General features: G+C 49.1%; 1 protein-coding gene across 2 annotated transcripts in view; it reads right to left on the bottom strand.

Moving 5' to 3' along the window:
• Positions 1-13,600, bottom strand: part of FAM168A (family with sequence similarity 168 member A) — a 65,277-nt gene that overhangs the window by 7,755 nt on the left and 43,922 nt on the right. For both annotated transcript variants that reach the window (XM_083170372.1, XM_083170373.1), the window contains 3 exons: positions 5,939-6,019; positions 2,065-2,190; positions 1,563-1,705 (listed from right to left, as the gene is read on the bottom strand). In XM_083170372.1, the coding sequence (XP_083026498.1) occupies positions 1,563-1,705; positions 2,065-2,190; positions 5,939-6,019 (350 nt within the window). The remainder of the gene's footprint in view (positions 1-1,562; positions 1,706-2,064; positions 2,191-5,938; positions 6,020-13,600) is intronic.

Here is a 13,600-nt window from a genome sequence, read left to right as displayed (position 1 = left end):
GTTGTCAAACAATGTCAATCCTAACATCGTGCAGATGTACATCACATTATTTGTTTTTGAATATAGGTCAGCCGAGGGGACATCATAACCAGGATAACTACTACGGAGAACCAAATGTGTCAGTTCTATATGGGAGAATGACGAAAAATAAACATTCGCCTTAATATCTACTTAAACCGAAAAAGGGGTAAAGGTAAAGATAGTAATAGATATATTGGGGGAGTTGGGGAGGGAAACTTGGTGTAACACACTAGATATAGTGAAGATATGTCTACTAATAGATCAGTCCTACTTGCACACCATGCACCTTACCATTGAAAAAGTATATTACAGGACGAAACACGCTGGGGACAGCCACCCCTCACACTGGTAACTTTGTTACTGACCCAGTGTCATTTCATGTTCTGTATATTTATTATTATGCAATCCAGTTCTGTTAAATAAACTGCGCTTTTCTTACTGAAGCATCAGTCGTCAGCACATTACAATATCCTCCCTGTACCTGCCTCTTGCCCTCACTGCCCTTATCTCGGAGGTGCACGCATCCAGCCCAATTCTAACGTGAGGGGCCCATGCAGTCGAACCCCCAGCCTCTAGTCTGCTAGGTTTGAGAGTCGTTACACCGTGGCAGAGTTTACTATTGATTATCTGCAGCTGTCTGACTTCACCACACCCAGCCCACAGTTATTGCTCCCAGTTTCATTATTCCAGTCCATTTCCACAAGACCCATAGACTAGAATGCATTGACTGCCGCAACCCCAGAGCGCCAGTACTTCCCCTTTTTGTTTATCTCTACCATTGCTAGGGGGACCAGGACTGTCCCCCATTAGTTCTGGCTGCTAGGGGTCACCCCTCAAAGCGCTGTGTAAACACCTCTATTCAGTACCTCCCCGCTTATCAACCATAAACGCTGTCTTCCCGTCACTCACTTCGGCACCGATTCCTCGGTACAAATACAAGTCACTAGCTGTGCGTGCACACCGCGGCTCAGACCCATTGGGTGGCTATCCCTCCTATCCACTACCAGTTAGGGGCATTTGATTAAATGGACATTACCTATCTCCTACTCCCTATTTGTACTCTGGCTCTGCAGAATGGTTCCCCGTGCATCATGAATCTGATAGACTATACCCTACGCCGCCGTCTCAGCTATACACAGTGAGGCGCGCCTGTCTCGCCAGCTGGACAAGCAACAGTGACAGTGAGGCCTATTATGGGATGTCCAACCTACATACTGGAAGGAAAGGGGAGAGGGGTTGTGTCAGGGATACGCCTTATAATGAGGGGCTACAGCGACCGGTCCACAGGATATATTAAGCAGGAAGGGAAATACCATTGGCTACAGAAATGCATAGTTCCAGGCGCTGGATCATTAATGTAGTACCCATGTAAGATGGATCACTCAGGACCGAACGCTAGTAATGTAACGGGTCCATGAAATCGCCTCTCCCCGAACGTCCCCCAAGGAGCGTGAAACCAAACACCGCCCTGGTCCAGAAAAGCCACTTGTGTCAGGTGATGCCCGCCACCAAACCCTGTACGGACCTGCGGGCATGCTTACCTGGGCATACAGGTTTTGCTGGGGGTAGGCACTTCTAATGGGGTACATCGCTGTTTGGTAGGGGTTTGGGGAGGCAGAGTACGGCGGTGGTGCGCTGTTACTCTGAGTAGGCGGCACCTTGTACGGAGTCCCAGCAGTGTACCCTGGGAAGAAAAGACACAAGGACATAATAAGTATATGGATCACACAGAGGAGTACAAGAACCCATTACAATGGTGAGTCTGATAAATGCACAAATATAATACAGGAATCTATCAGCCTCTAACTGTCATGTATAAATACGGCCAGTAACATGACAGTTGGGAGCGGATTGGCTGGCACTTCACCTCTCTCCATGATTTTGATAAATCTTCCCCAATGTATTTAATTAGAAGCCTCTGTTCTCATACGACCATTTTCACTTCAGACCAATAGGAAGCAAACAGCGGGTAACCGCGGGTATCCAACCCCCGATGAGTCAGTAATAAATACAGAGCTGTTAAATATACGAGGAGTCACTCACTGAATGCGGCAGAAGAGGCCTGGTAGGTCCTGTTCTCAGTCCCAGAGTCCACGGGGAGGTGGAAAGTGCCCTCGTTGGCACAGGAGGAGGACGTCTGAGGCCAGCCTTGCTTCATCAGGAGCGTGGCTTAAGGACAAAACAGAGAAGAGGGTCACACATCGGGCACATGGGAGAGGTGCGGCCGGTGCCAGCCGGGGGACAGACAACAGCACAGAACAAACTTTGCAGCTATTCCCGGTTTTCTTTTATCTTGCCCTGCGAGTCCCCCAGGCGCCTCCCACCGCCCACTCCGCACAAACCCCCGCAGGCATGCAAATGGATGATCTCCATAAACATCCAATCGCAGCCTTGGGTGCGGGGGAGAAATGATTCAATGGTCGGCGACTATCGAATTATTTCTTCAGCTCTCGCAGATCTGAGACACCTCTATGGTGTCTCTGACCTGCGGGAGCCCTGTGCGAAGATAGGGAGGACAGCTGACATCTGCTGACCGCCCCCCACACCTGCATCATCGGGACCATGTGAAAGCCCATTAAAAGCTTGGCGCTCCCATAGGCAAGTTCCCCGGCCCGCCTCCCCACGCCCGGACTTCTGTGTGCGAGCGCTGTGGGGACTCCATAGACCGCAACTTGGAGGCTAGTGGAGGGTCTTAAGGTGCCCATACACTGCTGCAATGTCTCGCAGCGGTGTCGGACACCCGATACCCTGCGAGCCCTCACAATTTGTTGTAATGGATCGCATGCTTCCCTGCTTTCCGCCCGTCTCACCAGGAGGGAGGTCGGACGGCCAGCAGGTCCGACGGCATGTCAGGGACAGCCGATTTGATCAGATTTATTGTGAGTGGAAGGGCATTCCATAGGGTGGGAGTAGCCCAATGAAAGTCCTGTAATAATGAATGGGGGCTTCGTGAGCTTAAATAAAACGACATTCACTTGGAAGCGGCGACACTGCAGAAGTGCCATCCGTCATTTTACATAAGACAGAGGTGGCCAAACCGGTCCTCAAGATCGACCAACGGTCCAGGTTCTCCAGACACCCCCTAGCTGGTGCACAGTTCTAGTCATTTCTAACCGTCACATTTTCAAACCTGCCGCATGACTGGCCGTGCAATGCCACACTGGTGCACCTCATACTTGCCTTCCCTCCCGCAAATCGGGTCCCCCTCCCCAGCCCCCCAGGAAGGTGGGCAAGTCTCCCGCATCACCCCTCTCCCTTCTTCCCCGCTGCATACAATTCAGAATTTTGCAGATCCATGTGGATTGGGCGGAGCTAAAATTATGTAATTTGAGTCATTTTGGCCCCTCTCCTAATCCATGGACCCGCAAATTGCCGCTGACTGTCATGGGGGCAGGGCTTGTGACATCAACCTCACCCCACCTCGTCACACCCCCCTCTTCTCTCACAGAGGAGTGAATAAAAGTAGGCATGGAATGCTTATGGTTCAGTAAGATTTAAAGGAAAAAACAACAACAACAGTTCATTACCAAACAAGCGTCACCTTGGTAACACACACCCCCGCCCCCCCCCCCCCCCCCCCCTCCCCTCAGGATCCGGCGAGCCCATCCCACCCGCCGCACTGCCCCAGGTACCCAGTATAACACTTACTGGAACACGTACCCTGCTGGGCTGACATTTGCAGGGAAGTGTCATGTGGTGGCGTCTCATCTCACCTCTCACATCCCGGATCTGGCTCAGCCGCAGATATTCCAGGGTTACGTGTCAGTACTTTCTGTACCCTCATCTGGGGTGTACAGCCGTCCCGTAGGGGTAGGGAATTGCCCCATGGCTGGCGCTGACCCATTTTACAGGTACGTTTAAATATACTAAAAGCATCATTTACACCCCTTCCACTTTATCTTATTAGATTTCTATCTACATTTTAACCAATTTGATTTACCCCATTAAGCCTGAGGGGCAGATGTATGAAGCAGGGATAAGGGAGGGGAAGTGATAAAGTGCCTGGTGCTTTATCACCGGCCAATCAGCTTCTCTTCAGTTAGCGGATTGGCCAATCAATGTTGACTTGAGTTTTTCATGAGTTTTTTGGTTTCAATGTCGACACCTGTCTACATGGACTGGTGTAGCACGTACCCTAGACATGATTCAGGTCCTCCTGCTCAGAGCTCCCATAGTCACTGTCCAAAGTTCTCCAACCTGCCCTGACTTAGTGCCAGATGTTTCAAGCTTCAAAAAGTGATAAACAGCCAGCCAACCAGCTCACAACTGCCATGTTACAGGCTGGTTTTGAGAGAAAAATGGCAGTTGGGAGCTGATTGGCTGGACGTTTATCACTTTTTGAAGCTTGATACATCTGGCTCTCAGAGAGAATATCTCTGATCTGAACCCTAAATTCACCAGTTCCATGGATGTAACCAGATACAGCATATGCTCAGCAGAGGGCGCCCTACAGGCAAAAAAGAGGAGGACGGAGGGCCCTGCCCAGCACAAGGCATGTTGGCATGATACTGCCCCTTTAACGCTGTTCGTGTTTGTGAGTCTTGCATAGAGAATGTGATAGTGACAGCCGGGTGTGCGACGCACCCCAACATCCAGCTTGGAACCTGCGGGAGAGACGGGCAGGAGGATGTAGGAGGTGGCTACGGTACGGGGTGTAATATCTGCCACACACTCACGGTGGGAGCTACGTGTACATCGCCTATTGATTAACGGACACCATGTACAACGGTCTGAAGGTCACTGCGACTGCCGCAGTTTGTCTGAAATACTCTGTGCTGTATGTAAGGGCTGAAGATCTATCGTCCTCCTTGATACTGGCATATGTAAAATGAAATATGTAAACGGTTAATGCAACAGGGTGTGAGGCCCGTCACAGAAACCCTGGAGGATCTGCACATCCATGTACCGTGTAATATAAGACAGGGCTATGAATCAAAGGACCTCCCACCATAAAAATAGATTAGGAGACACAAGGGGATGACCCAGGTTTAGGGGAGAGGAATGTGAGGAGATCCGGGGTGACGGGGCGTCCGTCTGCATGAAGATTGGAACATGCAGTAACAGAATCAGACATCCTGTGTCTATGTGTCTGGTGTGGAACTACAAAGCGCAGCATGTCCTGCCTTAGGCTGATGCGACCAAACAGGGAGCTAGAGGTTGTGCCCCCGTCCCCCCTGCTCTCCGTCTGATACACCTTTGCAGCATCACATATTTCCCTGGTGACCAGGGCTCGGGATAAGGTCTGTGGGGGCCCTGGACAATAAAATTGTGGTGACCTAAATTTCCGTACTGCCTGATACCAGCTACCGATACATATATAAGCAAGATGGAACATACAGCGGGATATAGAGTCCACGTTTGTTACCGCGTCAAAGTTACATTACGCACAAAGTGGTTTGGGGGCACCACACTCCTCAAACCAGCAAGCGCTGATCTATAACGGTCTCTGCCGCAGCACCTGGAGCAGGTCAGCCTCGATTTAAGACTACGTCTGTTTGGCCGTGCGAACGTGACCCTTTCAATTCCTTCGCACGCCGTCATGTGGAAACGGCTTTCATGAAATATTAAACAGAAAAAGAATAAAGTTCTGGAACGCTGGAATTACGTACGGCTGCTCGCTGACGCGGATGAGCAATCACAGTTTGAGACGAAATTCTAATTTTAGTTTGGGATTTAAAGATGCAACACAATGCGGAACAGCTGCGGCTGTATATCCTTAAACCTCAGCATCGTACTCGGCTTTATCAGCTCCTTGTCCCCTCCCCCTGAGACGGCAGGTAAAGAGCCAACATCTAACTGAAAGTATGAGGCCTCAGCGTCTCGCACAAACAACAGACATGAAATAAACATGAAGGCTTCTGGGAAATAACAGCTCGGCAATGCTGCAGGCTAGCTGCGTAAGTGCCTGTTCTCTTACCTGGGGCATAGCCCGTGCTGCTGGCCGCGTACATGTTGGGATTATAAGTAGGAGCAGCTGCAGGGTATCCAGCGGGGTAACCTGGGGGCGAAAGGCAAAGATGGTGAGAATGAGGCATGACAAATACAACCAGGGAAGAAGCAGATAAGGGGAGAAGCAACCAACACCAAAAATGTTTCTTTCTATGGAATTGCCTGCGACGTGTAACCAGAATCGGCGATGACAGATGATACTGAGCGCGGCGAGCCTGCCCGCGCCCTATCTGATGCTCTGCGCACACGAACAAGAGCCTGATCTTTATCTCGAGTGCTTTCCATTAGATTCACTTACTCTCCCAACCTCTGCTGCAGATTCATTACAGGCACCGGGGTGCACAGACAGCACAATGCAGCGTAAGCAGTACAGGATACGGGCAGTAACAGGAAGACAGGTGTTGTCTAAGACAACAAAAACGTGAAAAATTCATGGCAACCCTTTTGCGTGTCTACCTTTTTTCCACGTCGACTTATTTGGGGTCGACTTAGACATTGCTCGCTGTTTAATCCATACCACACCGAGCAGCTGGGAACAGCCAGCTCCTGCCAGCGCTAGAAGCCAGGGTAGATACGGAGGTTATTACTGCACAGCCCGCGGCCCAGCGCAGCTCCGATCAGATCTCCATTACACACCAGCGGCATTTCCTCAGCACTTACAGGTCACTGAATCAGGCGAGATCAATATTACTTAGCACAGAGAGCTCAGTCACTTAATGTAGAGCCCAGTGCAGATTACCCGGCACCGCTAGGACCTTCCTGCTAAGCGAGAGTGGATGCCGAGCTGCCTATTACGTTCTGCAGCTCAATAATGGACATGCTAACGAGGGTTACGGGATAGATGATACACAATGTCTTGGTCGACAGTGACTACGTCGACACCCCCCCTAGGGTAGACATACTCTAGTTTGAAGGTAAACACAAGGTTTAGGTGGACAAGAGTTTTTTTTGTGTTTATGTCCATTCAAGAAGGAGTTTGTTTTTGTAAACCAACCTGAATCACCCCTTTGTAAACCAACCTGAATCACCCGCCTAATTCCAAAGTGAATAATTAATCCTGCTGTATAAAAGTAATGGAGGTTTTGGTTGCAACAATGAATGAGCAGCGGCTGTAACAGGATCGCGCATCATTAATGTAACACCTCCCCATCCATTATTCAGCCGGCAGTGAGACCGGAAACATTCCGAAGAGAATATCGTCCATCCTTTATTCTTACACTGCAATATAGATTTCAGTATGAACACACCCCACCCAAATCTAACTTGCCCTGTACAGGTTACATCTGCCCCACCTGCAGTACAGCATGGTTTTGTCCATCGGCAGCCTTGCTAATAGGACTGTGTAGCAGTGCTCCTCACAGTACCAGTAGGACGAGACATGGGATGATCACGTGTATACACCTAAAATAAGCAATTATTTCCTCTCCAGATAAAGGGCTTTCTGATTACAGACCCCATAGCTGTCATTTGCACAGGAAGATGGTCATAACCGCCCCACATTTGCTCCAGTGTCAGAAACTCATTCTGAGGTTGCTCAATGCTGGCTGCCATATTTTGGGAAATATCCACCCCACACTCCAAGTGAGTACAGCTAAGCGAGCCTGGTAGTCTTTAAATATAAGGCCGTCAAATCGCAGAATGTTACCCACCTGTGCGGTTTATGTTCTATTGCATTTAAATGAATAATAAAAGTACAGCACAGTACTGCCCACTTTCACAAAGGTAACCCAATGACAGTGCATACTGGGACTTGTGGTTCCACAGCTGGAAAGCCATGAGTTGTCCCCGTCAGCTGCTGACCAATCAGAAGGCACGTTCTGCATTGTGCCCGCACATTACAGAGACAGCACAACAATGGGTATAGACAAGAAGGCCCGGTCCCTGTAACCGCACAATGACACATAGCCGGCGGCTGATTAGAAGATATCGGAGACTGCAGGTGGATCAGGAGAAGTGCGGCGACCGTATACATAATCCCCATATCCCCCATGACGCAGGTGTGCTAATGATCTCCCCGTCCGTCCATAGCCTCAGCCGACGCTGGAAGCCATTAGTAATAAGCATTCCTCAGCAAGAAGCCTAGCACCTGTTTCCATGGCGAAGGAAATAATCGTCCTGGCTGTAATTGATAATTGTCTCAGTTATATCCGATGTAGCTGTGACGCAATGCCGCTGAGCCACGCAGCTATCCCTCCCTTCTTAACCATCACATCACAGACCCAGGGGTCAATTCCCAGCGACCCAAAGTCACTTGCTGCGGTGTAATTAGGTCGAAATGACAATTGTCGACACACGAGAAGGTTAATTGGACATTTGTTTTTTGGGACTTTTTCATACTTTTCCCAATCATAATCCACGTTTATGGTAAAGTGCCTGAAGCAGGGGGATGAGGTACACTAAATTGGATTCTACGAGACAAAATGTACAATGGGCATAAAAAATTTAAAAAAAATATGAAAAATGTATGCCAACATTTTAATGTGTCGATCTTTTGTGTATTTTGGCCTTGTGCATGTCAACATACTGATTATCCTCCTATACATAATTGACCGCTACTGCCTAAATGTATCCCCATTTACCATGAAGCTCACTGATTGGCTCTTACCGCACCCCGGCCTTTCCTGGCAAAGCAGGCTTCACACCCGCATCTCATACGCATACTGATTTCCCAGCACGGCATCCAAGCATCGCCAAAAATAGATAATGTAACCCATAGCAACGGGTTCCGTCACTTCCAGGACAGCAGAAAGTGTGCATTACAGGACCCTCTCTGCAGCGATGGTCGCAGCTGTGTCCTCATACACCGATCCTTTCTGCAGTATACGGTGCGATACGACTGGGGGGGGGGGGTCCTAGATGTTACCCCATAGGGCTCTTAATTCACCAGTAGTGTAGTAGCTACATAACATATAACGCAGCGGATAAAGCATAACGGAGCGTGGCGCAGTCACGCGCACAAGTCCTCAGTCGTCTGCCTTCAGTCCCAGATTGCGCATCGTGTCCTGAATCCTGCCCCTCACTCCGCCAAGGAGTTCATGATTAGTAAATAATTGAACTAAAAGCAGCAGATTAAGCCGAAGTCACGTGGCAGGTCAAAACTGGGCGCGGGCGGAGGACTGGACGCAGACCTTCCCTAAAGTCATATTCCAAAAGCAGGCAGTCGGATTAAACTGGTTTGTCCCCGAGAGCCAACACGTCCTGGTCACACCGACCGATGCGGCTCCCCAAACTGCCAAGAACCGGTCACATCCATTCAGAATAACTAAACTGTCCTATAAAGGGGATGCAGTTACAATCCTGGCGGTCGGGATCCCGGCGTTCATAATCCCGACCGCCGAAATGCCGACACATTCTCCCTCCGTGGATGTCCACGACACCCCTGGAGGGAGAATAAATTAGTGTGCCGAGCGTAGCAAGGCACCGGGCCCGCTGCGTGGCGAGCGCAGCGAGTCCGCAAGGGGGGGTGATCCACGTCCCCCCTTGTCGGCATTACGGCTGTCGGGATTCTGAACGCCGGGATCCCGACCGCCGGGATTCAATACTGAATCCCTATAAAGGGTTACGGAATAGAGGATAGACCAGGGCTGGGCAACAACGGCCCTCCAGATGTTGATGAACTACACATCCCAGGATGCCTTGCATCAGTTTCAGCATGGCCACATAGCAAAACTAATGCAAAGCATCCTGGGATGTGTAGTTCACTAACATCTGGAGGGCCGGTGTTGCCCAGCCCTGGGATAGACCATGCCTAGGTCGGCCATTAATGGTGACATAGTCGACAGGAACATATTTGACACTGAAAAGGAGGACACAAGTTTTTCCTGTTTTTTTTGGAGGTCTGTGTCGACATGGACCCTGTATACGTATCCCCCCCCCCCACATGGCTTGCTACGGTCGGCACACTATTATGATCAAAAATATATATATATATAAAACACTCCTGTTGACCTTTATCGTGTCGACTGAGGGTATGTTGACCATTACTAGATGTCGACCTACTCAGTGTCCACCATTAGTGGTCGACCCAGTGATTAAAGACTTAAGGTGCCCATACACTAGTAAGATTTATCTTCAGATCTGGCTGGTTGGAACAAACACATGGTTATGGATGAGTGACAGTTTGTCAGGTTTCCAGCATTTCCAAGCAAATGGTCAACTGTCATTTGCTCTCATCCATAACCATGTTTTTGTTCCAACCAGACAGATCTGAAGATAAATCTGCGTGTGTATGGCCACCTTTAGAGACATTGTCTACCCAGTGACTGGATACCCTATAATATTGGGTCTGGGTAGAAAATAGCCATTTATCTATCTGACTATCTATCTAACCATACATACACACACACAGACACACACACACACACACTGAGATCACATACAAGGTGCACATAGTACTTTAATAAACGCCTACATGTGTGATTAATGTAACAGTGACTAGTCCTGCGGAGAACATACATACGATAATATAATTATAGATGTTATGTAGGAGTATAGCGAGCAAGACTAAAATGTATAGGCAATGTAGGTCTACCCTTTATATACGCTCCGTGCTAATGAAATACCCAGGCATATTGTAGATAAAGTCGGTGTGCAGAGACCGCATTGCAATCCCAGACTCTGCTGTACGCCCCATTAGGCTGTGTGAGACGGTAACGCTGCAGCGTGAGGACATGAGAGGCAGCGCGGATGTGTAAGGCTTGCCAAGCAGGTATCTCACCACCCGGCATGCCCACGCACCACTGCTGCTGCTGCAGCCTACTCCCCGGGGACAGAGCTAAATATAGTGCACTCCACCGAACACAAAGCAACATGTGCACGTGGTGTAATTACCAAGGGGGGGGGGGGGGGCGCTAAAATTCACACAGCTGTGTAATTACGCGCAAACTGATAGATATAGAAACTATAAACGCACAACTACGCCGACGTCTGCTAGGTGAGGACACGTAAAGCCAGCGATGTATCGTTCTGCAAACCTGGCCGTAATCATGCCAAGGATCTTCCAGGATCCGAACCTTGTATAGGAACCAAAGGGAAGGGGTCACAGAATAGACAGTATTTATAGGTCGACGGTGAGACACAAGGTTGACACGCACAAGGTGGACACGGGCAAAAGCTCGACACTCGAAACAGCTTGACACACACAAAAGGTCGAGGTGGGGTTTTCCCTGTATTTGGTATTAATCTCCACCCTTGAGCACGTGGAACGCCAATTAGCATAGCGCGTGTGCTCGCCATCCCGTTCCCAATCAGAAATCGAAAAAACGTGAAAAATCATCACGTCAATCTTCTGTCAGCTGACCCAGTGCATGTTGACCTTTTGTAAATGTCGACGTATACATTGTAGACCTATCATTATTTATTTATTAACAGTTTCTTATATAGCGCACACATATTCTGCAGCGCTGTACAGAGAATATTAGAACACTCCATGCCCCAGTGGAGCCTACAATCTATATTCCCTACCACATGTACACGCACACACAGACACAGATATTCTAGGGCTAATTTGTTGGGAGCCAATTAGCCTACCAGGATATTTTTGGATTGTGGGAGGAAACCGGAGTACCCAGAGGAGACCCACACAAGTACAGGGAGAATATACAAACTCTGCACAGTTAGAGCCATGGTGGGGATAGAACCCATGACCTCAGCGCTGTGAGGCAGTAATGCTAACCACTACACCATCCGTACTGCCCCGTATATATAACACATGGTGGGGATAGAACCCATGACCTCAGCGCTGTGAGGCAGTAATGCTAACCATTACACCACCCGCACTGCCCCGTATATATAACACATGGTGGGGATAGAACCCATGACCTCAGTGCTGTGAGGCAGTAATGCTAACCATAACACCATCCGTACTGCCCCGTATATATAACACATGGTGGGGATAGAACCCATGACCTCAGTGCTGTGAGGCAGTAATGCTAACCATTACACCGTCCGTACTGCCCCGTATATATAACACATGGTGGGGATAGAACCCATGACCTCAGTGCTGTGAGGCAGTAATGCTAACCATTACACCGTCCGTACTGCCCCGTATATATAACACATGATGCGGATAGAACCCATGACCTCAGCGCTGTGAGGCAGTAATGCTAACATTACACCATCCGTACTGCCCGGTATATATAACACATGGTGGGGATAGAACCCATGACCTCAGCACTGTGAGGCAGTATTGCTAATCATTACACCATCCGTACTGCCCCGTATATATAACACATGGTGGGGATAGAACCCATGACCTCAGTGCTGTGAGGCAGTAATGCTAACCATTACACCATCCGTACTGCCCCGTATATATAACACATGGTGGGGATAGAACCCATGACCTCAGCACTGTGAGGCAGTAATGCTAACCATTTCACCATCCGTACTGCCCCGTATATATAACACATGGTGGGGATAGAACCCATGACCTCAGCGCTGTGAGGCAGTAATGCTATAACCATTACACCGTCCGTACTGCTCTGTATATATAACACATGGTGGGGATAGAACCCATGACCTCAGCACTGTGAGGCAGTAATGTAACCATTACACCGCCCGTACTGCCCCGTATATATAACACATGGTGGGGATAGAACCCATGACCTCAGTGCTGTGAGGCAGTAATGCTAACCATTACACCGCCCGTACTGCCCCGTATATATAACACATGGTGGGGATAGAACCCGTGACCTCAGTGCTGTGAGGCAGTAATGCTATAACCATTACACCATCCATACTGCCCCGTATATATAACACATGGTGGGGATAGAACCCATGACTTCAGGGCTGTGAGGCAGTAATACTAACCATTACACCGTCCGTACTGCCCCGTATATATAACACATGGTGGGGATAGAACCCATGACCTCAGGGCTGTGAGGCATTAATGCTAACCATTACACCATCCGTACTGCCCCGTATATATAACACATGGTGGGGATAGAACCCATGACCTCAGCACTGTGAGGCAGTAATGCTAACCATTACACCATCCGTACTGCCCCGTATATATAACACATGGTGGGGATAGAACCCATGACCTCAGCGCTGTGAGGCAGTAATGCTATAACCATTACACCGTCCGTACTGCTCTGTATATATAACACATGGTGGGGATAGAGCCCATGACCTCAGCACTGTGAGGCAGTAATGCTAACCATTACACCATCCGTACTGCCCCGTATATATAACACATGGTGGGGATAGAACCCATGACCTCAGCGCTGTGAGGCAGTAATGCTATAACCATTACACCGTCCGTACTGCTCTGTATATATAACACATGGTGGGGATAGAACCCATGACCTCAGCACTGTGAGGCAGTAATGCTAACCATTACACCATCCGTACTGCCCCGTATATATAACACATGGTGGGGATAGAACCCATGACCTCAGTGCTGTGAGGCAGTAATGCTAACCATTACACCATCCGTACTGCCCCGTATATATAACACATGGTGGGGATAGAACCCATGACCTCAGCACTGTGAGGCAGTAATGCTAACCATTTCACCATCCGTACTGCCCCGTATATATAACACATGGTGGGGATAGAACCCATGACCTCAGCGCTGTGAGGCAGTAATGCTATAACCATTACACCGTCCGTACTGCTCTGTATATATAAC

This window comes from Crinia signifera, chromosome 2 (assembly GCF_055691185.1).
Source record: "Crinia signifera chromosome 2, ASM5569118v1, whole genome shotgun sequence".
NCBI classification, from domain to species: Eukaryota; Metazoa; Chordata; class Amphibia; order Anura; family Myobatrachidae; genus Crinia; species Crinia signifera.
The sequence above is the reverse complement of the archived record's forward strand: the minus strand, read 5'-3'. Positions and strand labels throughout refer to the sequence as shown.